We start from the raw sequence: 21,645 nt of genomic DNA, 5'->3' as shown, positions 1-21,645 counted from the left end.
AAGGAGAAGGTGCTATATCAGATAGTAACCCATTGAAATTACCTAAAAATTATCAAGAAATTAGTAAAAAGTTACAAGAAAAATTATGTGAAAAAAAAACAAAATAAAAAGGAAACAGGCTGAAAAACTTAAAAATGAAAATATATTTTATATATATATTCTTTCTGTAACATAGTAGTTTATATACATGACTATAATTATTAGAACTATATTTGTATTGTATTGTATTTTATATCTGGATATTTTCTCAAGTTTTTTTTCCTAATAATTTCCTTACCTCTTTTTTTGTGGGATATTTTTTTGCAAAATTGCTGATTACCTTTTTCTCCGTGATTTTGAAAGTAATTCGGCCACTTTGCTCGTGTTTTAGAAGTTTAAATGCTTGTGAGAGGCGTCTAAATGCAGAACAAGAAAACTGATGTCGATCTACATGTCAAAAGGTTAATACCTTGTCCTGCCCAAACAGTCACGATCAATGTTGTAACAACATGATGCTGTCAGATGGTGGCAGAGTTAATCCATTTGTGGGCTTCATCCCTGCCCATCCACAGGTAAAAACAACTCACTCACTGTTGATTCTTTATTGTGAACACTGGAGATTGAGACAATACAAATCATTTCAGTTAAGATACAGTATACAGGTTACAAGTTCACAATAAATAAATGACTTCTGATTTATACTGAAAATCTATTTGCAAAATCTGTATATCAAGATTCATTGTAACCATTTAATGTAAGCAAATAAAGTCTGTATATGTAGGATTTCATGGTAGAATTTACAGTGTGTTTTTTTAACATAAGCAGACAGCAGTATGAAATCATTCTTAATAAAACGTCGCACTGAAGAAAAAGGTAAGGTATGTCAGCAAAGACACAACAACTATGGCTACATCTCTACAAAACCACAGGAACAAGTGAAAACAGATTCAGGCCAACCTCTTTTGGGGGAGGGGGTGCCTGGGAGATTTAGTTTTCTACATTTTGTAATCATGACTGAAAAGTACAAGACTGGAACTTGGCAGGTCTGCTGTGCTCATGTTAATTTCATCTTGTTTGGACATTTTGATACATTGAAATTAACCCTGGCAAAGTGGCGAAAAATAAAGATTTAGTTTAAATTTATTGTACATACAAAAAGTGGACAATAATAAATCCTCTTTAGAACCTCTGTCTCAAAATGGCAATATTTAACTTAAAAACAAAAAACAAACTTGCCACTTACAAGCTTTACTCAGAGCTTTCAATCACATCTCAAGTTCTTCATCCCAGGATGGAGAAGTTCTGTTGATATAATCAAGTTAATCAGCATCAGTACGTTTAGTAAAAGCTGACAGTCTTGATTAACTCTTCATTAAAAGATTGGCTCCAGTGACAGTGAAATGTGATGGAAATCTCCAGAAGCTGCTTGTGCTTGTAAGTGGACCCTGAATTCAGTTTGGGTTTTCTTTTCACTTCCAATGTAGAGAATTAATTTTCAACCTCACTACTAAATTTTTTTTGTCCTTGCTGATACCAGATTTCACAAGAGCCCTGTTGCTTTGTGTCACAAAAACTATGATGCAATTCGTCTCTATCTCTTGTTTTTTTTCTCTTTATCAAATATGATTATGTGCTAGAAGCTCTATGGAAGAATGAAACTCACCTTTTGTCTGTGGCAATAAAATACTATAACTGATTTCCCCCCAAATTTGCACAACAAAAAAGTAAAACACAGAAGCATAGTACAGTAGAGACAGTCTCTTTGTTGATGATATTGTTTTTTATATTTAATATGGCCTAATTTTTACCAAAGGAGATTTCTTAAAGGAAAACTTCACTTATTTGTATATCAGTTACTCACCCTGTGTCACCTTGAATTCTGGAAGAAAACATTTTTTCTTGACTGCCTCTACAGTGAACGAAGAATTCAAAAATGGAGAAAATCCTTGACGAATTGAAGTCATGGGAGATCGCAACAGCAAAACTATCAAAACTATCAAAACGTCAACCTCACACAGCTCGTGCAGTTGATGATGTTTTGACATAGTTTTGCAGAGTTAAACGCGGCCCCCTATGACTTCCACAAACAATCCAGAGTTTTTTTTCCGTTTTTGGATTCTTCGTTCATGGGTGAAGTATTCCTAAAATGTAAAAATGCATAACACATAACAGCTTTAAACTCAAACTGAACAATGTGTATAAAAGGCAAAGAGCTCAAATTATTTTTTTTACACATCAGTATTATGAGTCACGATCACAAGTACAAGTATTAAAAACCAGTTATCATATGATATCCTGTACATAACAGCACACAGTGCCATTTGGCAGCTTACATTAGGTGCAATAGTGTATCTGTACAAATGTGTTTATAAGATCTATTCATTTGTATTACTCTGACAAGATTGATTTATTATTCAACATATTTGTGTCTATGTTCTTCAGTTTCAACAAGACATTTAGGCATTTTACAAACTACAAAGCTTTTAGGGCACAAAATTAAAATTACATTTAAAATATGTACATCACAATTATGGGGAAAAATGGATTGAACGGGCTGTGAAGTAACTTACAAACATAGCCGTATGTGTGTGTGTGCATGTTTGTGTGTGTGTTATATGCACGTGTACGTGCAAGTATGTAGATAGGAGTTATATTACATTCACAGTTGCAGAGGATAGGTGGGTTGGGAGAGAGAGCATGTTGGCCATATCACCACTAATTTATGTTACACTGAGCATGATAATTCCCTGACTCACCAATTAACTACTACTCTATGTACCTGTTCTCTCTCTCTCTCTCTCTCTCACACACACACACACACACATACACAGGCATGCGGGCACATACACACATAGCATGTGGTCTACGAACGGCAGCAGCCAGCAGTCCTCATTTCTTTGTTGACGTACTCCTGCAGCTGAAACTTTGGCTCATCCTGCTCCTTCATGGTCCTGTGCTTCAGTTCTCTGAGAGAGAAATGGGATAAACATGAGGCTGTGCTAACTCTGCGACCAACAGGTGGCGAGAGAGCATAGCAGTATTCACATCGCACTGAATTTAATGCATTTAGTATCACAATGACATTTTCACAATTGTGTCAAGGCAGTCAAATTCTTCACAAAGAATGCATGTTTTAGAACATTTTCATTTTTAGGTATGATTGATTTGTACTACGCCCAAGTACAATTGCTCCTCTCTCAACTCCTCTGCCACTCAGCTCTCCCATCAGTATGCTGTTCCATACCCAAGCACACTTGTGTCATCTTTTTTGTTTTTTAGAGTGTAGAATCAGGCACAGCAGACGGACACCGCTGCCCAAATGACCATCCAGTTCTGCTTCTAGAATTAGGAGGAGCTGTTGCTGTCTGACGCAGAGCCCCTGTGTGGCGCTTATGCTTCCTCCCTTGGCAGCTTAAACGCAAGAAAACTCTGCTCCCCCTCTAATCCACAATCTTACCTAATACAGAGAACAGCAAGGAAGCATAACAGCGAGATATTCTGGCTTTGAACAGGTAGTGTAAACAGTGTGTGATTGACAAGTCATAAAACAAAAAATGTCAAAGTTTACAATGGTGAAAAACTCTGGATTTAGGTGAAATGAATGTAAAATGAATAAAAATAGGTGTAGTTATGTATTTTCAATGAAAATAATAAATGTGTGAATATGTAACTAAATGTGAATAATAATTATTATAATTTATTAATTATTATCAATTATTCTAATAATTAAAACATACAGCATATAAATATATATATATATATATATATATACACACACACACACACACACATATACACACACAGACACATATGTATATGATATAACGAGAAAAATATATTTCTTTCCAATTTCGAGTAATTTTAGGAAATATAATATTGGCTTTCTTGTCCAAAGTAAGATGAGAAGATACAGTATTTACCACTTTTATATCTGTCCATTACATTTGAAGCTGCAGCCAGAAGAGAATATGTAACTTTTCCTTTAAAGGGAAAAATAAAAGTCTTATTTGTTGTTGTCATGGCATCATGTCACTATATCCAATTGAGTCATATTTTTACCCATTTTGGTTACTTTTTCTTTAAGCAGTTATGCAACTAATGCACTCCCAAAGTGAAATCAACCAAAAAAATGATGAAGTGCAGGAGGTGACAAAGTGAAAGAGTGACACATGAGAGTTGATGGAGAAGCTTGGAGTGAACAGGAAAACAAGAGATGGAAAAACCGGAAAGGTGTTAACACGAGCTGGAGGACAGCAGCAAGAAAAGAGCTGCTCTCATATTCAGAGTCTGCGTGGCGTTTTGTGCCAGACTGTCATTCTATTCTTGGCAACACCCCACAATGCCAGCCTGTTACCACAACGAGGCTATAAATGTAAAACATCTCCCACACAAACTGTCCGACACTAGTGACACACAGAGAAAATAGCATCCTCATTATTATGAAATAAAACACAAGCACAACTATTATTTGGGTTGCTGTCAAAGCAAACTTCATTTTCAGATACTGATCTAATATTACCAGCTGAATTTCTAATTTTTGTCTCTGTCTAATTGAACCCTTAAGTTTGACAGTTTTTCCATTATCATACCATGGCTGTAGGGAGCGAATGCTAATGTAAGTAGCGTTAAAAAATAACCCCTCCTCTCCCCTGTAATTACCAGACTGCTTTTGTTTTTTAAAGATAAGAGCATCGGCTATGTTGCTCTCAGCTTTTAAACTTGTTCATACTGGTTGGTGTTGTAAAAGTCCTCCATCTGCACCTGCCCTCCATTAGTGATGGCGAGCTTTTGAAACTGAATATAAAAGACTTCAAATAGCTTCACACACAAATGGAAGGCCTGTTCAGAGGTTGCAGGGTTAGATCAACACTGCAGCGGTAGCTGAGTTGATCAGAAACCTCTACAAGGGCCTCATCTGTGCAGCTGATGAAGCTATTGTTCTGTGCTGTTTAGCACTGATAGCTCAGCTGGGTATTTTCCACCACATATAGATTGCAACACAGACAGTTTTGTCCTCTCTTTAACGATTTATGGTAATTAGAGAAGCTGTGACAGGTTATAAACAGTTGTGTGTCCAGAAGACGCAATACATACCATACATACAGCTGCACGTGTGATGTGTCGCCTTCTGGTTGTTAGGCGATTTTCTTTGGTATTAAAAGGAACTTTCCTTCACATCATCTCTAGAGCAGCATTTCATTTCATATCAGTGTTTCTCAAACTGTTTGCTGAGTGACTCTCCTGCTTCAGAAATTCAGCGCATTAAACCTTTGAAATCTGAGTAATTTGCCTCCATTTCTTTCAAAAACCTGAAAAGAAGGCAAGGGGCAACTTTACAAGAATTGGCCAAAAAGAAAAGGACAATATTTTTTTTAAAAAATGTTACCAAAGGATATCTGAAAATAAACCCAAAAAAGGAAAGAAAGAAAAAACAACTCAAAACAAAACTGGTAAATTTGAAAAATGATTTTAAATATTAAATTATGATAATTAGAACTTTATTTTTTTAGAATATCAGGGCACCAAGAGGTACGGTTGCTTCATCTGTCACCCTGAGTCCACCAGTGTGGTGAACCACTGTATGACTGCTTCATTTTTTACTTATGTGATAAATAAACATTTAAATGTTTATTTCTGATGTGCTAAAAGTAGCAAAAGTAGAAAACTGTTATGCTTAATTCATTGATATCTCAAGTTTGCTTTGGCTTACATTAGCCACGATAAGCTACTGATCGGGGCAGATCAAGTATCAAGTAAGTGTGTTATAGTGTAAGACAATATAACAGCATGATCCCTGAGTGTATCAGACTGCTGAAACATTTGTAAGAGAAGGACTGTGTAACTGCTTTTGTAAAAGTTATATATTCTTTAACACAATGCTTTTTGTCCATGCTTCACGTAACACCAGGGTTATTGACATACAGGGGACACTATTCCAGTTCTCCTCACTTCGAGGTTTTCTGTGCTCTACCATTGTGTGTCCCTTTGCACTGTGCCGTTGTGTGTTTGTGACTCACTTGGCCACTGCGGTGAAGGCCAGCTCCACATTCAGTCCAGATTTAGCACTCGTCTCCATGAAGGGCACTCCAAACTCCTGCACAGAGAAACACTTGTTATTAGGTGTTCAAGATGTGGACTTGGCACTCTTTGTATGGCTTTCCTCTGACAGGAAAAATTAATCCAGTTTTGAGAGTTTAGGTTTCAAGCATCAGCAGAGGGATGACAGCGTTGCTGATCAATACCAATGTTTCAACACTAATACTGATGGGTGTCGAGATTTCTGGCTTTCAAAAACTAATTTGCTTGTTGTAACTTACAAGAAAGAAAAAGAACACAGAATGTAGTTGATTAAAGATGCTCTCAGGTATAGTTATATCATTCTGTGTGTGTGTGTGTATGTGTCAATATTCCCGCTCTGTGGCTATCTACCTCGACAGCTGCACTGCTCCCCTCCACTTCTGTTCGTATTTACTCTAACACGCTTCTCAGAGCTTATCCGAGCGAAACGGCCCGGAAAATTAAGTTAGCAAGCCCCCGTCATTTATTCCAAACAATAACAACATTACGTGCCTCCATGAATACGTAATTACACACACTAATCAAGACGCAGCAGCTACATGAGGGGGGGGTTTAGTGTCCACGTGGTTGCGTGGGCAGAGCACAGCATGACTTTTATCCTTATTACATGTGTCAAATTGAATATCCGTGTATGTGTGTGTGTGTGTGTGTGTGTGTGTGTGTGTGTGTCATGACGCTCACCTTTGCCAGTTTCTCTCCCTCCTCTCGCTTCACCATCCTGTCATGTGTGGAGTCGACCTAGAACCCATTGGACACAAAATATAGTTAGAAACTGTCACTCACATTAAGCCCTGGCTGTCACACGGTGTCTACAGAGCGGTTAATGAGGGAATTCACAGCAGTTTGTTGTCAATGTTTGACTTACATGTAGGACCACTTTAGGCTGCTTTTCCTATCTTTGGCATTAATTTCAACACTTTGTTATTTTTCATGCACTACCAGCTGCTTTTAGCATTTTTTGGTTTAGATTTTCATGACCACCCCTCCTAAAAGAGACTGAAAGTTTTTGTTTTTAACTTTAAAGTCCAGGTAAAGTGATAACTAAAATGTGTTCTGAGTATGTTAAAGAAGGTCTCAAAATCATGAAAAAATGCACAGTAATCTCTGATCTGGAATGCTGGGGGCGTGTCCACTGGAGGAGTGGAGGCCACGCCCAATCGCGGGACTATGCTAATGATGCTTCTCGTTTTTATACTGCTACATTGTCAGGGGTGGGGTTATGCTGAGTATAGCTCCATTGCATCATCGAGCTATGGTTTTAGGCCCGCACAAAAAATCTTAAAACAGGAAAATGGTGAAAAAACAGTCAACAATCTAAGTCCACAATTCAGTACTAAATAGTAAAGGGTCTTTGAAACATGTTTTCAACAATCAGTTTCCAACATATATAATGTGTTCTGAAACAAATCTCTGAATTCACTTCAGGAATGGACCTCCATAACAAGCTAATAATACAGCACCTGCCATTTTAGCCCTCTACAAATTGCTATATAAATAGTACGTATGTACGTATGTATTTTCAGTGGGGTGCATGAGTTTCTAACCTCCAGAAATAAATCTGGTAGCTAGACACTTTTTGGCATTTGCGCTGGGTGAGCAATTCTCTTGGAAATGATAGGTACCATCTTGGGGTCCTGTATCCAGTTCTTACTATATATTCATGGTTCAGCAGCTAGTTGCTGTAACGTTTTGCTGTTTGGGGTTAAGAAGGTTGCTTGCGCTGAGTTTAAAACAGCTGCCACACTGAGGCTGAACCAAGGTTGACGAGAGTGAGGAGAACCAAAACAATGCGGTTGAAAACTAAAAGCTGCTAAGCTCCACAAGTGGAACTGGGTGATAATTCTCTGGAGGCTGACTAAGTTTATTTACACATAGTCATTTGATACAGTGTTTACATAATATGTTACAGACTTATTAGTTTAGCTTTGATAAGCTGATCTAATCACCACTTTTCCAACAGGAAGGGCTATCTGTTAAAATGATCAGTGAACATTGCTGAGACATTTAGTGACATTTGAAAATCCAGTGTCTAATACATATAAAGCACTCCTCTTCCCCAGCTTCCAGACTCATCCATAAATCAGTCCTTACACTCCAGCTCCCACCACACTTCCCTCCACTATCCCTCCCTCTATGAGTCCATCTGTCCATCCGTCTCCTAGTGTTGGCAACAAGGTCTCACCTTGTTGCCCAGCAGCATGACGACCACGTCCTGCTGGGCGTACTCATGGATCTCTGTTAGCCATGCCTGGAGATGGAAAGAGAGCACAGATTGGTGAAGAAATCTAAAACAGGAAAGGAAGGAAGCAAAAGGAGGGAGTGCAGAGGAGATCTGCATGATACATGGGAGGGATTGGAGATAGATAGTGGTAATGGAGGAGATGGATGGATCCACAAAGAAAGACAGAGGGAGAAAGACAAAAGATTCATTTATTGTTCACTGGCTGCAGTCCATCTTATCTTCCCTTCCTCCCTACAGATTCACGCTTCTTCCCTCCTCCTGCATCTATATCCATCCATCTTCCTCCAATTACAGGCCAGCAGTCTCTTGGCTCTCTGTTACCTGGATGGTTAAAAAGCACTTAATGTCTCCGGGGGTCTTATACTCGATAGTCTCCTCGCGTGCACTTTCCTCAGAGATCTCATCTACGGCATGGGTTTACCACAGCATACGTGCAAAACATGAGAAAAAGAGCGTTTTTATCTCACTTTTAGACAACTTTGGTGCAAACTTTTGACATGCACAGTGACCAGTGATGCCACTGAGCAGCTGAGAAACCAGCTTACACAAGATGATTAATGAAGCTGTTTAACACATACATAAAGAGAGAGAAATGGTTACAGTAATTTCAGCTCTTATTAGTATCAAACATGTCAGTTTCAGAAAAAAGAAAAGGATAAACAAAAACAAACTAGGAGATGACCTGGAGAAAAAAAAGTTCGGAAAATTTAAAAAAATATATATTGTGTAACATATTTTGAATATTTTATTATAATAATCATACATTTATTTTCTGGACATTTTTCCTTGTTTTCATTGTTTTCATAATCTTCTAATATTTTCTCTCTCCTTCTCTCTCTCTCTCTCTCTCTCTCTATCTCTATCTCATTTTTTTGTTTTCTTGTCATCTTTTCCCAATTGTACTTTGCTCATTGCCTTTTTGTTCTGTATTGATGATAATTATAGAATTGAACCTTTTTTTTCTCAGGTTTTAAAGGTTTAAATACACGTGGAAGGTGTCTAAATGCAGCACAAGAACATCTACAGAGAACAAAGTTCTTTCACTCGGCAATATTCCAGTACTCTGATTATTGTTAAAGCAGTCATAATGGGCTCTGTGTGTATGTGGGAACAACAGTAGATGTGACATTTCGGTGAGGTTGTGATAGACATAATGCATAAACGACACTCGCTGCACAATCAGACTGGCCTGCTTATCAAAGCGATCAATGTAAACATTATTGATACATGATCAGCCAGGCTGATAGTGCTGCCTGGCTTAGTATTAAAAAATTGCAGCACATTCAAAGACAAGATATATTTGCTAGCCGTGCAATATCTCACAGTTTATGCTTTCAACCATGCCCACACTACTTCCTGTCCAGCCTGCATTAAGTAAAGGTCACCTGGCCGAATAGGGTCTGAGTGCATCTTAAGGCCGTGTTTAGACCAACTGTAGTTTGCTGCAGCTGCATCAAAGCAGGGTGCCCAACAAAACAATGAATAAAAGTTGAACCAGCTGGATGTTTGCTGCCAAGGCATTGACCAACCAAACACATGCTAGAGTGGGAGATTACTTTCTATTGGCTACCTCGCAACCATTATGATAAAAAGTAAAATAGTTGCTGTGGTGAAAGCTTTCCATCATTGTGCAGTATTAAAGAACAAAATGCATTGACAGTGACACCAGTGGCTAGTTTTTAGTCCCACAAAATTTGCTGCTGTAACATTACTGCTCTTACTTTGTTACTCTTATACAGTTTGCCAAATCTGCCATCTACACCCAGCTTTTTTTTTAAGGGAATGGAAGACAAAAATCTGAATGTTTAAATTCACATTAAGTCCAAAACACATGTATGATTAGTTAAGGGACTATTACAACCCATTTCCTCCTTTCACGCCTTAATTTGTGCCCAGATTATACACCGTTCAACTACCAAAAGTGATTAGACATGCCCTGACTGCACTTGCACTTGCATCCTGAGAGGATCAGGCTTCAAATCTCTCCATTTTCCACACCGCTTTACTGTACATCACTGCTGAGCCGTCTCCATGCTCTCCCATTGTGAGCACTGAGTCTATACGCATTTACCTACTTCTGGAACAAGTGTCAACTTCAGATAAAAAATGCATTATGAAATCCTGCTTTTCTGAATTATTCCCACTTGATACCCTGTTGTGCTGTATTACTTCTGACCTCATATTCTCACCTTCATAAAATCTTTCCCTACTTTCTTTTGATATATGCTTTTTTCTCAGGCCCAATTCAGATGTGTAACTTTTGTCTCAGACTGTAGACATACAGTAAATCTGTTTATCTTTTGCAGCAATTTTCTGATAGAACAAAGCTGAGGCCAAGGACACAGAGCAGGAACTCTCTACCAGTGGTGGGGAAGCAGTTGATAAGGTTGGTGTACTATTCGGTAGATGGGTAGATTACTGACGAGGAAGTGGGTATACTCATACATTCAGATTGCTTTTCGGCTATGAATATACTGCAAACGGACAGAAAACGAGGTGGGTATACTCGACATACCTGCGTATACCCTCCACCACACAACTACCCCTATCCACAAATGTTGTGTAAACTGAGTTGCACTTCAGATAATTCTCTGAATATTTTCAGCTACTCTCTTATTTGTGCTTGCCTATAGCTGCTAAGTAAGCAGCAGCTGAAGCATGGCTAGGTGTGTCAGCATCACTCACTGGTCTCTGAGGTGGACGGTAGTCCCTTGTTGAAAAAACAAACAATCCATGGTGACTCAAAAGAATGTTCGTACACTTGAAAAAATAATAATACAGCTAATTGGCTAATATGTTTCCATAGTAACTAACTGTTAGCTGGATAAAAGTTAACTAGTTCACCTTGCCATTAAGTGCTTCAAAGAGGTGAAGTATAAGCTACCTTGCATAACTGTGCAAGGATTTGTGGGTAATAAATATTATTAATGTTGTTTATGCTAAAAGAAATAGCTGTTTTTTGTTGAATAGGCCAGTTATCTTTGCTGATAATATGTTGGATTTATGTGTATGTGTATTTTAGACACATTTTAAACTTAAATGACCAAAAAAATAATTTGGTGCCCCCCCCTGCAGTAACTCTGAGGACCCCCTGAGGGTTTTGGACCCCTTGTTGAAGAACCAGACTATGCACTATAGATTGTTAAAATAGGGCTCTGAGTGGAAAAGCCTCTAACGTAGAAGATAAATTCTCCACCACACCAATAAAATTCATTAAAATGATAATTTCTTAATTCAGTTAAAGATAAAAAAGTGGAAGGGCAAGGTTCATGTGAAAAAAAAAACTCTTCTGGTTTCCACCAGAAATATGATTTACACATTATTTATTTAATTTAGCTCCACATCCTCACAGAATACATGAACACAGTTTAAAATTGTGCCCAAGTCGTATTATGATGACCATATGTCAACAGTAAAATAGGATTATTAATGCACGCTACAGTAATTTACATTAAAGCCGATTAGCTGCTCTACTTTCATGTTTCTAATTAGCCTCGATGATCATGGAAATAATTTCAGTTATGGTAATTGCTGACCTTTAACATTCTCTGAGCACATACTGTATTGTGTCTGTGTGATTAAATCTTAAACCAATTTTACACTTAACCATTGCACAAAAAAAAAAAATCCTGAAAAGTTGTAATTTTTTTCAGTAAAATGAATTTTCAGATAGTGAAGATACTAAATAATGAGTCACAGAGGATCACAGGATTTGTATTAACTTTTCAGCTTGCCTCATTTTTTTGTTCACAGGATATCGCGAAGGACAAAGATTCTGCTCCTAAGCCCGGATAAGAGTGAGCGGAAGACGGAGGTGTAATGAAAATGGAGAGCTTACGCAACAGTGAAGTTACACAGAGGTTCAAGGTTGTGTCAGCGCACCTCGATTGTTTGACAGAACAGGAGAAGAACAGAAAAGGTTATGCTGCTATAAAAGATGGCAATGGGCATTTCATCAGTTATACAGTTGTATGGGGGAATTGTACTATGGCAAACAGATGTCCTTCGGGAAAATGTATACAAATAGGATAAAAATTGTATTTTTTCATGCTGTTTTCCCTTGAGACCACAAACCTTTGTTGCAAGGAAGTCACACTTGACTGTCCATTCATGACTGTGATTCAGCTGCGTTTGCTTTTAAGACACACATATGTTTATGTGAGAATGTGAGATTCAGTTATATACGCCTTATGTAATCGATGAACTGATGGCTGAAGAGTTTCCTCAATCAATTTTCAAGCAAACTCTCCATTTTCCATGCTGAGCCGCCTCTGTGCTTTAATTACATCCAAATTACATTTAAATTTACATCCATGTCTTCCCCCCTGGCATGAAAGAAGATCTCTATAATCAGCACAGCTTCAAGGTGGGCATCAAAGATTGGTGTCCCCAATTCAGTATCTGGCCAAATGTCTCCCCTACCGTTCCAGAGTTACGTTGAATAATGGCCAAAAAAGTGTTTTTTGCAGGGTGTTATGACGTCCCAGTGAAGTTGACCATTGACCTTGTGTATATAAAATGTCATCACTTCTTCATTATATCTAACATGACATTCCCATGAAACTTTGTCATAATAGTGTATGAATTATTGAGTTATATCCAAAAACTATTTTTGTGAGGTCAGAGTGACCTTGATCTTTGACCTCCAAATTCTAATCAGTTCATTCTTTAGTCCAAGTGGATGTTTGCGCCAAATTTGAGGAAATTTCCTCAAGGCCTTCTTGAGATATTGTGTTCACAGGAATGAGACTGGTGCAAGATTATGGTGACCCTGACCTTTGATCTCCAAAATCTATTATTTTATCATGAAGTCTAAGTAACCATTTGTGCCAAATCTAAAAAAAAATCCTTCAAGATGTTCTTGAGATATTCTATTCACAAGAATGAGACAGAAGAGGTCACAGTGACCATGACCTTTAACCACCTATGACCACCAAATTCTAATCAGTACATTCTTGAGTCCAAGTGGATGTTTGTGTCAAATATGACGAAATTCCTGTGAGGCACTCTTAAGATATCACCTTTACAAGAAGGGGAGGGAGGGATGGACCGACAAACAGAAAAAATGATGCCTCCGGCTTCAGGTATCACTGGTGCTAAGGCATAAAACTACTATGAAATCATCCTCTTCTGACGTTATTCCTCCTTACATTGTGAATTATTGTATTATTTTAGACCTCATATTCTTACCATGATAAACTATTTACTGTACTTTTATTTAGACATATTGTCATCTCAGACCAAATTCAGATGCGTGACTTTTGTCCAAGATCGTAGAAATAAAGTAAATTTAACTTTCCAATAGATTTTAAAAGAGTTATAGAATAGGTTTAAATGATGATACACAACATATGCACAGACGGCCAGCTGTGCAGAAAGCTGCTGTTAACATGTCAAACATCAATAAACACATATTGATCACCTCTGACTGGCAGGAGAAGAAAGTAAAATAATTTCATTGCTATTGACTGAAACAGTGGGAGAAAGGTCAGGTCTCTCTCTCACACTCACACATACTGTAGATAGCACACACATTCCCCCTGCCTCCCTCCATCTCTCTCTGAGTGTATCATCAGACGAATACAGCTCGGATCAGCGGTAATCTCCCCCCCCTTGTCTACAGGTTTACAGTATTCTGCGCTCCCTCCCCGGGGGTTTACATCACTTCATTACACAGAGATTAATGTAGTGAGCGCTCACCTAGCAGCCCCGACTCTCGACAACATGCGAACCTGCCAATTACTCACACAGCCTTGAAAGATCTCGGAGGCCTGTGGGTGGATTAAGAGAAAGTGAAAGCAGGAACGCAGCTTCTGTGCTGAAAGTGATCAAGCTTCAAAAGGCTCTCAGTCGACACCGAGCATTAGAAGCCTTACAATACGCGGCAGCACGGGAGAAGGACACGTGTATGTTTTGGTCTACATGTGATAGTTTGTGACATGCCGTCAGGTTTGGTGCAGCCTTCGTTTGACACGACTTTGACAGCCCGTTTTGTACAAAGGGAGGCAGATCAGGGAGGTTAATATTTGTGGCCGTTGGCTTCGAAAGGGGCAGCTGCAGAGTCAGGTGATCAGGTTTCTGGGTCTCTTATTTTTAGCCGTCACCCACACACCTTTGAAAGAGTGCCAAGAGAAAAGTTCTATCGAACCAATTATCGACAGTGTTTGCAGCGGCTACCAGAAGTCACCAGAAAATGTCACATCCCAATTTGCATAGCTGCTACAGCTTTCTAAACTTTGTGGCTTTCCTCAAAGCAGATAAGCAGACAGTGTGAATCAGTAGTGGGCTAACAATATATCTCACAATGCCCCCAGGAGTCAAAAAAATCAACCTTGCTGCCACCGATTTAAAAAAGTTGGAACAGGAAGACGTTCTCAGGAAATAAAGTTGTCAGGGTGAGCATAAACTCAGAAAATTGGGGAATAATTTTGCATTTTCAGTGAAGGATTTGGTATTAAATATAACGTAGGATGAACAGAGTATATAAAATGACCCAAAAGCCATTTTATCAACGTCAAAGCACTTATGGTCCTTTTTCTTTCAAAACATTCTCATGGCATATGATTTAAAAAAAAATAGATAATCCCAATGAAAATGCCATTTTGAGACATTTTTTAAAATAGCAGCTTTAGGTCAGAAGTATTCATTATGACAATGCTTTCATCTTTGAGAACAAGATGGCGCTGAAACATTTTCCAAATGGAAAATTCTGTTTAATTCCACCTGCTGGTTGCTTTTAAGTAACACCACTAAAACAGACTTAATAGCAAAAAAACATAGCAGAGCAGCAAAACACCTGTTCGCACATAGCATGCACATGGCCTTATGACTTATGGATGTCAGCTGCCATAAAACAAAAACGGGGATAAGACATTTCATGAAACATCACCTTGGTCAAACACACTTTTTGTTGTGGGTAAACCTGACAGATCTGCATGGTACAGGATTATTGCAAGCCTCCTCCTGAACTGCCTCGATTCAGTGTCTCAGATTCATAAAAAACACATTGTTTTTCAAACTGTATGGTTTGCCTAAAATGAACAATGCAAACAGTTACAATGGCCAGTGCTAAAATCAAGCCACGTCCTTCACTGTTAAATAAAGTGTCACTTTTATCTGTGCAAATGTATCCTTCACATTTTTGTTTAGTAACTGAGTAACTTGTTCCCTAATACAATTCCTAACAACTGAAAGGAGTTTTCTCAGGGTTTTTTTTTGGTACGGTTGCAAAATTCGATCTCCTTGTTCATGTTGCAATGAAAACACGAACCACCTTGCAACTTAGTTATAAAACTGGACCGTGATTTGTACCAAAGCAAACAAACTCTGGGTCTGAAAGCACTTACTACAAGTAGTAAAATAGAATGAGATCATGGTTAGTCATAGACAAGTCTGAACGTTTTAAGGCTGTGTAAAATGTGTTCCTCATAAAAAAAAAAGAACTATAAACTTTCCCCTACTTACTTCGTCTTACTTCACGCTATTTCTAAATTAGCTGTTAATCAACTCTGTGTGTGTCTGTGTGTGTGTGTGTGTGTGTGTGTGTGTGTGTGTGTGTGTACTCTATGGGTTTCTGGGCGTTAGTTTGAGGAAGCTGTGGTCAAATGTGTGTGGGTTGCTGGGTGGGGAAACAGAGAAAGTGATATAAAGAAATAGATATGAGACAGGTTTGTCTAGATTGGATGAGAAAGAGGCTCAACACAGCTCTGCAGGTAAATAATGTCTTAAACTTTCCATTCACGTCATCGAAACAAAGTTATTGGAATTGTAAACATTTCAGCATTAAGTTTGTAATTCTTTGGGTATGATAATTTTAGGTTCTGAAATTTTTAAATAGGGTGAAGTCAGGTAATTTGAAGCCATTTTCTGCAGATTATCAAGAAAACAACCGAAGACTGAATAGTACTTAAAGTGTTACTTGCGGAGCTTATTACAGAGCTTTCTATATTTCTAGGAAGAAAATCTGTGCCAAGTAAAATCATTTATAAACTGTCGACCTTATTACACATCAAGAGTCCCCACTTCATTCTGATGACATGTTAAAGTGGGACAATGGGTAAGGTAAAATGAGACAATTATGTTTGTATTTTTAAGTGATTAAATCCATCTATTAATTTAGTCATTAATTCATCATTAATGTTAAAAGATTGTCCAACTTTTCTGCCATGCTTTCCCTGTTGTTTTGCTGCCTGTTGTAACATATCGTCAACACTGAATAGTGTGTGCGTGTCAAAAGTAGCTAATTCTGGACCATTGTTGCATCATTTAAAAAAAATGTTTAAGTGAGAAAAATACTAAAAATGTCCGGAATGGCATAAGTCATAACAGAAAAATGTCTAATTTTTTGCTTAATTTTTTGTCCTATTTTACCTAAGTGCATTGTGAAAATATTTGAACTATTATTCAAACACTTAACTAAATACAACTTCCTACAGCCACTTTAGTTGTTATACACTTAATATTTCAGTTTTGTAATATTTTGTTTTATCTGAAGCACATTTGTATAAATAACTCAAAACAATACAACACAATAGCTTAGCATTTAAGCTAAAAGCTACGGCTTGTTTAGTATTTATTTATGAAAATGTCAAATTTGCTTCTACAAATTAAAACTCGTAATCTTAATTTGATTGACAGTTTGACAGAAATTCACACGCCTGATGGGTGTTGACACAGCAGCTACCATCTGTTGTGAAAATACAATGGTTTTGAAATCATATCTGAGAGGTGGAGATAGGCGTCTCCTGTTCCTCTTTTCAAAATTCTAACATCCTGACCCCCACTCCCACACACACACACACACACACTTTTTTTGTTTTTTTTCCACAGGGTTATTTATGACCATCAGACCTGATAAACACTGAAGTCTCACCCCTTTCAAGCAACATGAAGAAAGTTTTAGCGGCTATTAATGGCACTAGCCCAACCCATGCTAATGGTAGCTACGATAAGAATGGCAAGATGAGTCAAAAAGTGTCTGAGGTGAGCCTCAGGGCACAGAATAGAAATTGCAAGAACAGACAAGGACAAGGACAAGGACATGTCACAACACACACCCAGCGCCCTTTCTCAACAGTCACCACCTCTGATGTTGCCCCACATTCTCATCAGCGACGTTGGTCAGCTGAGTTTTGCAAGCGTGGGTCCTCCCCTGGCATTATTGTGAGGAAGAACAAGAAGGAACCACAGCCTCCTCAGCGTGGAGTATCCCTCCTCCGACCTCAAACAGCATCCCATAATTCATGCAAACGCTACTCCTGCCCTCCCATTAGAGTCTTTAACTCATTATCCTCCTCTTCCTCCTCATTATCCACCTCGTCCTCCTTATCGTCCACTTCTTCCTGCTCATCTCCTCCTCCTGTACAGACATCTGTCATCACTGGCCCCGACCCTCTAGGCTGGAAGTTGCGTCCCAAGTCCAGTGCCGCATCCCATCGGGCTCGCAAAAACAGACTGTCTCTGCAGATTCCACTTCCTGTCATCTCTCCTAAATCCAGCCCTGCACCTAACGCTCAATCAGACAACACTCTGAATTCAGAACCTGAAACCAAACCCCCTCTAAAACCCAAACCTTCCCGTCGTCGCCACTCCGACTCCTCAGCCTTCCTCAAATCCCCGTCGACCCCTGTACCCATGGTGGTGACACTTGAGGAGCTGTGCGCTGTGCATCTCCGCCCACTCGCCCTTTTGGATGAATCTGACGATGTCTTTAGTGAAGAGGAGGTGAAGGTGACTGCTCGGTCACGCAAAATACCGCCACCTGTTCCTGAAAAAACTTCCATGGCAAGACAAATAGCACAACTAATGGCTCATTCACACCAACACTGCAGCCTGGATGCAAGAAAAAGTGGTAAGCACTTATGACAATTTTATAGTAATTACCTGTGAAGAAAATATGCAAAACTAAAAGAAAACTACAAAACAACCTGGACTTCTTATTATGATTAGTTAAAGGGGTAATCCAACAATTTAGCACTGCACTTCTATAAACAGAAGAAGTTAAACTTGTGAGACACATGGAGGGTCTAAGTCATTACGAGTTCTGCAGCAGCACTGCGTTCATGGAACCACAAAAACAACTTTTCATGGACCTGCAAAAATGTTGTCAGCTCCCCCCCACACATGAAAATTCTAATTTTTGTGGAAACACTAGAGTTTGGTGGAGCTCCATTGCAGAAAGCAGTGTTACATAACTGGTTTGGGGTGCTTCCACCTCCAGGCTGAACCCGTAATTGTCATCCAGATGCTCCCTTAGGTAATGGCATTTGCCACAATTAATTTAATGTGAATCAGTACTCAGTGGTACCAATGTAATTCGATTGGCACCAAGCTGCAACCTCTGATGCTGAAAAATGAAGCCTATACCCTAGTGCCAAAATCTGCAGTTCCAGGAATGGCCACTTGAGGCTGGCTCCAAAAGTACATCAGTCCCCACAGACCCACATGATAAAATGCCCAACTTTACAGCAGAAATAAACATATTTCTAACCTGGTACAAAAATGTTTTGATCTCTAGAGATAACTTCCCCATTAATGACAACTGTAAGGAGATTGAATATTTATAGAACTCCCCCATATACATTTGATTAAGGTGCAAAATTATACATATTTAAAGGTGGGGCTGCTTATCTGCAAAGCGTAGCTACAGTCGATGAGTCAGCTCCACCCCTCACCTCACCACAGTTCCAATCTCTTGTCCAAATATGATCACGTCAGGCTCCAAAAAACACAACAACAACAAAAAAAACAAGATGGCAACAGTCTATACGCCGCACTTGAGGCTTCTAAACAGGGGTCAACAAACCACCATTGCGGTAGCTACAACCATTATCATATACAGTCTATGGCCAGCGCTCATAAAAGTATAGATCCTGACATCATTAACTCAAATATCTTGGTGCTGCCCTTCAGTGGCACTATTCTGAGCCAAAACATAAATACAGCTAAGGGGATATAGAGGCAGAATTAGACATGCAGACTGTTTTTACGGCTGATTTAAAAATTGTAAACCCAGTGGTGTTGAGCATGACCATTCTCCTCAGAGGATAGTTACTTTCAACACAAACATGGAGGATAACTTAAAACATAACCATCACGGTACAGTGGACATATTAATTGCACAAGTATAAAACATATGTTGGTCTGTGATTAAATGATGGAATCGACTGAAATAATTAACATACCTGAATGTGCTTTGTGGAGGCTTTCTCTTCTTTTGTGCATTATTAATGAAGCATTTCATTTTAATTATTTTAATTCTTTTGATGAAGAGGTAGGATAAGAGAACAAGAGAAGGAAAATTGATTTTTCAAAACAATGATTGTAAAAGAACATATTGTCCTTCAATGAAGAGGCTGGAGGTAGGAAAGGGGAAAAAAAGCTTGTAGAGACTGATTCAAACAAAGAATGGTCAGAGTCGTTGCAGCAGAAGCTGAGATTTAGTTCCCAGCCTGAATCAAGCTTGCAAAACACTGGATCCTACACTTCCGATGGTGCAACATGTCTTTTTGTGAAGACTCTCCCTGCCTGGTAACATTACATACTTCAAGCCCAGTTTACAATAGTTTGTAAATAGAGAATGAAAGAGACACTATGCGAATCAATACACTGCTCGCAGCTCGACAATGAAATGAGATTTTACCTGTTTTAGCAGTAATTGGACAAAATGACAAGGTTACGCAGAAATCCCAGGGATTCTTTAAATTTGCATTAATTGTTGCATCCTGGAGGGATTGAAGGGGCACTGTTATATACTTTAGATAGTTCCTCCAGGGCCACAGGGGACATTATACTGCTAAAGTTACCAACTGTGTCCCCATAACTGTTCCTCATTACACAACCAGTGACAACATGATTATAAGAAATGAATTTCTTGTTTATAAAGATGATCTGCAACACTGTCTTCAAAGTTTGCACAAGATCTAATTGTAGATTCCCGAGTGTCTTTCGTCCTGATTAGCTTTTGATTGATTTCCGTTGCAGTGTGCTGAGAGGAGAGGAGGGGCATACACTGTCAGTCAATAGTAACAGCATTTACTGTTTCTGCAGAGCTGTGTGTGGATACCAGCTGTGACAGGGAGAGGTCTACTCCACGCTTCCCTGGCTGAGGAGACTGAGAGAAGAGCAGAGACTCTGTTGCACTCCAACAAAACTAACAACCGTTTTAAAAAATGACAGCACATGTACAGTATGTCCTGAGGATTGGGCATTATGGTCTATTTGCCTCATCAAAGGTCTAATTTCTAGAGTTATGGACACACTTTTCTGATACAAGTGACTGTTATTACTTCATTGTTGCATGATTTTTAACCTCTCTTTAACATTTACCTTTAACATTCTTGTTGACTCTCTGCTGTATGTATTTTGCAAACTTCTCTCTGTTGTGTAAATATTACTTTTACATGAGTGTTTGTGTGAGTTCAGGCAAGTGTTGCTTCAGTGCAGTGCTACTTATGCAACTTAAACCCTGCAGATGTTGCAATCCCTGCTGGTTGTTAATAGAGATAATAAATCACTAAAGTTCCCTTTAAGGAAGTGATGTAAAGTTGGTGGCACAGTGTATGCAATTTGCCTTTCGTGGTGTTTATGTAAGCATCTACTTGGACTCAAGGATTAACTGATTAGAATTTAGTGATTAAAGGTCAAAGGCCACAAATGACACCTTGTGTCCATCTCATTCCATGAACATATCTCAAGAAGGCCTTGAAGGACTTTCCTCAAATTTGGCACAAACATCAGCTTGGGCTCAAAAATGAAGTGATAAGAATTTGGTGGTTGTATGTCAAAGGTCAAGGTCACTGTGACCTTACAAAACATGCCTCTATAATAATTTTTTCCTTTTTTATTCAGTTCATATTTGAAGCTGGTGATCCTTGTAATATTTAAATCTCCTTCTTTCTGTCAGATAAAAGCAAAAAAAGAACACAATATTTGTTAACAGAGCTTTTCAAATGATAGTCAAATAAAGCAAACCATTTTAATAAATTACTTTGGCCTCTGCTAATTATTAATGCTGTTATATGTGATATTTAAAAGATGATTTAACCTGTTAACAGTTTTTTACAGCTTAAAGTGATTGGAGCCAAGTGAGTGTAGGAATAAGATTACCTTATAAAAATTTTGTGAAGAACACATGCTTCTTTTGCTTGTTTTTATCAGCAATTCCCATGGTCTGATGTCTCCGACACTCTGCCTCAAGTTGAATTTCTGCTGCTCTGCTCCAATTCAGGCTTGGCAGGCCCTCGCTACATACAACACAATGGTGTATTTGCCTGACAGATGTACACACACACACACACACACACACACACACACACACACACACACACACACACACACACACACAC

General features: G+C 38.7%; 2 protein-coding genes across 4 annotated transcripts in view; one reads left to right on the top strand and one right to left on the bottom strand.

Moving 5' to 3' along the window:
• Window positions 1–566: 566 nt before the first annotated feature.
• Window positions 567–21,645, bottom strand: part of rab26 (RAB26, member RAS oncogene family) — a 96,153-nt gene continuing 75,074 nt past the window's right edge. Inside the window, exons 6-9 of the mRNA XM_042507760.2 lie at window positions 8,240–8,305; window positions 6,739–6,795; window positions 5,997–6,073; window positions 567–2,945 (exon numbers count right to left, since the gene is read on the bottom strand). Coding sequence (XP_042363694.1) covers window positions 2,843–2,945; window positions 5,997–6,073; window positions 6,739–6,795; window positions 8,240–8,305 — 303 coding nt within the window. The 3' untranslated portion in view covers window positions 567–2,842. The remainder of the gene's footprint in view (window positions 2,946–5,996; window positions 6,074–6,738; window positions 6,796–8,239; window positions 8,306–21,645) is intronic.
• LOC121958672 (uncharacterized) lies at window positions 15,895–21,286 on the top strand. 3 transcript variants are annotated; one of them, XM_042507757.2, is made up of 3 exons: window positions 15,895–16,011; window positions 17,129–18,149; window positions 20,348–21,286. In XM_042507757.2, exons 2-3 carry the CDS (start codon window positions 17,186–17,188, stop codon window positions 20,404–20,406), a joined length of 1,023 nt encoding a protein of 340 aa, XP_042363691.2. In that variant the 5' UTR covers window positions 15,895–16,011; window positions 17,129–17,185; the 3' UTR covers window positions 20,407–21,286. The 3 variants fall into 3 exon arrangements, with proteins under 3 accessions (XP_042363691.2, XP_042363693.2, XP_042363692.2); XM_042507759.2 differs by lacking the exon at window positions 15,895–16,011 and adding an exon at window positions 16,254–16,355; XM_042507758.2 differs by lacking the exon at window positions 15,895–16,011 and adding an exon at window positions 16,255–16,360.

This window comes from Plectropomus leopardus, chromosome 19 (assembly GCF_026936395.1).
Source record: "Plectropomus leopardus strain MGB_pleo_1.0 chromosome 19, ASM2693639v1, whole genome shotgun sequence".
NCBI lineage: Eukaryota > Metazoa > Chordata > Actinopteri > Perciformes > Serranidae > Plectropomus > Plectropomus leopardus.
This window is presented reverse-complemented; position numbering and strand designations above follow the sequence as displayed.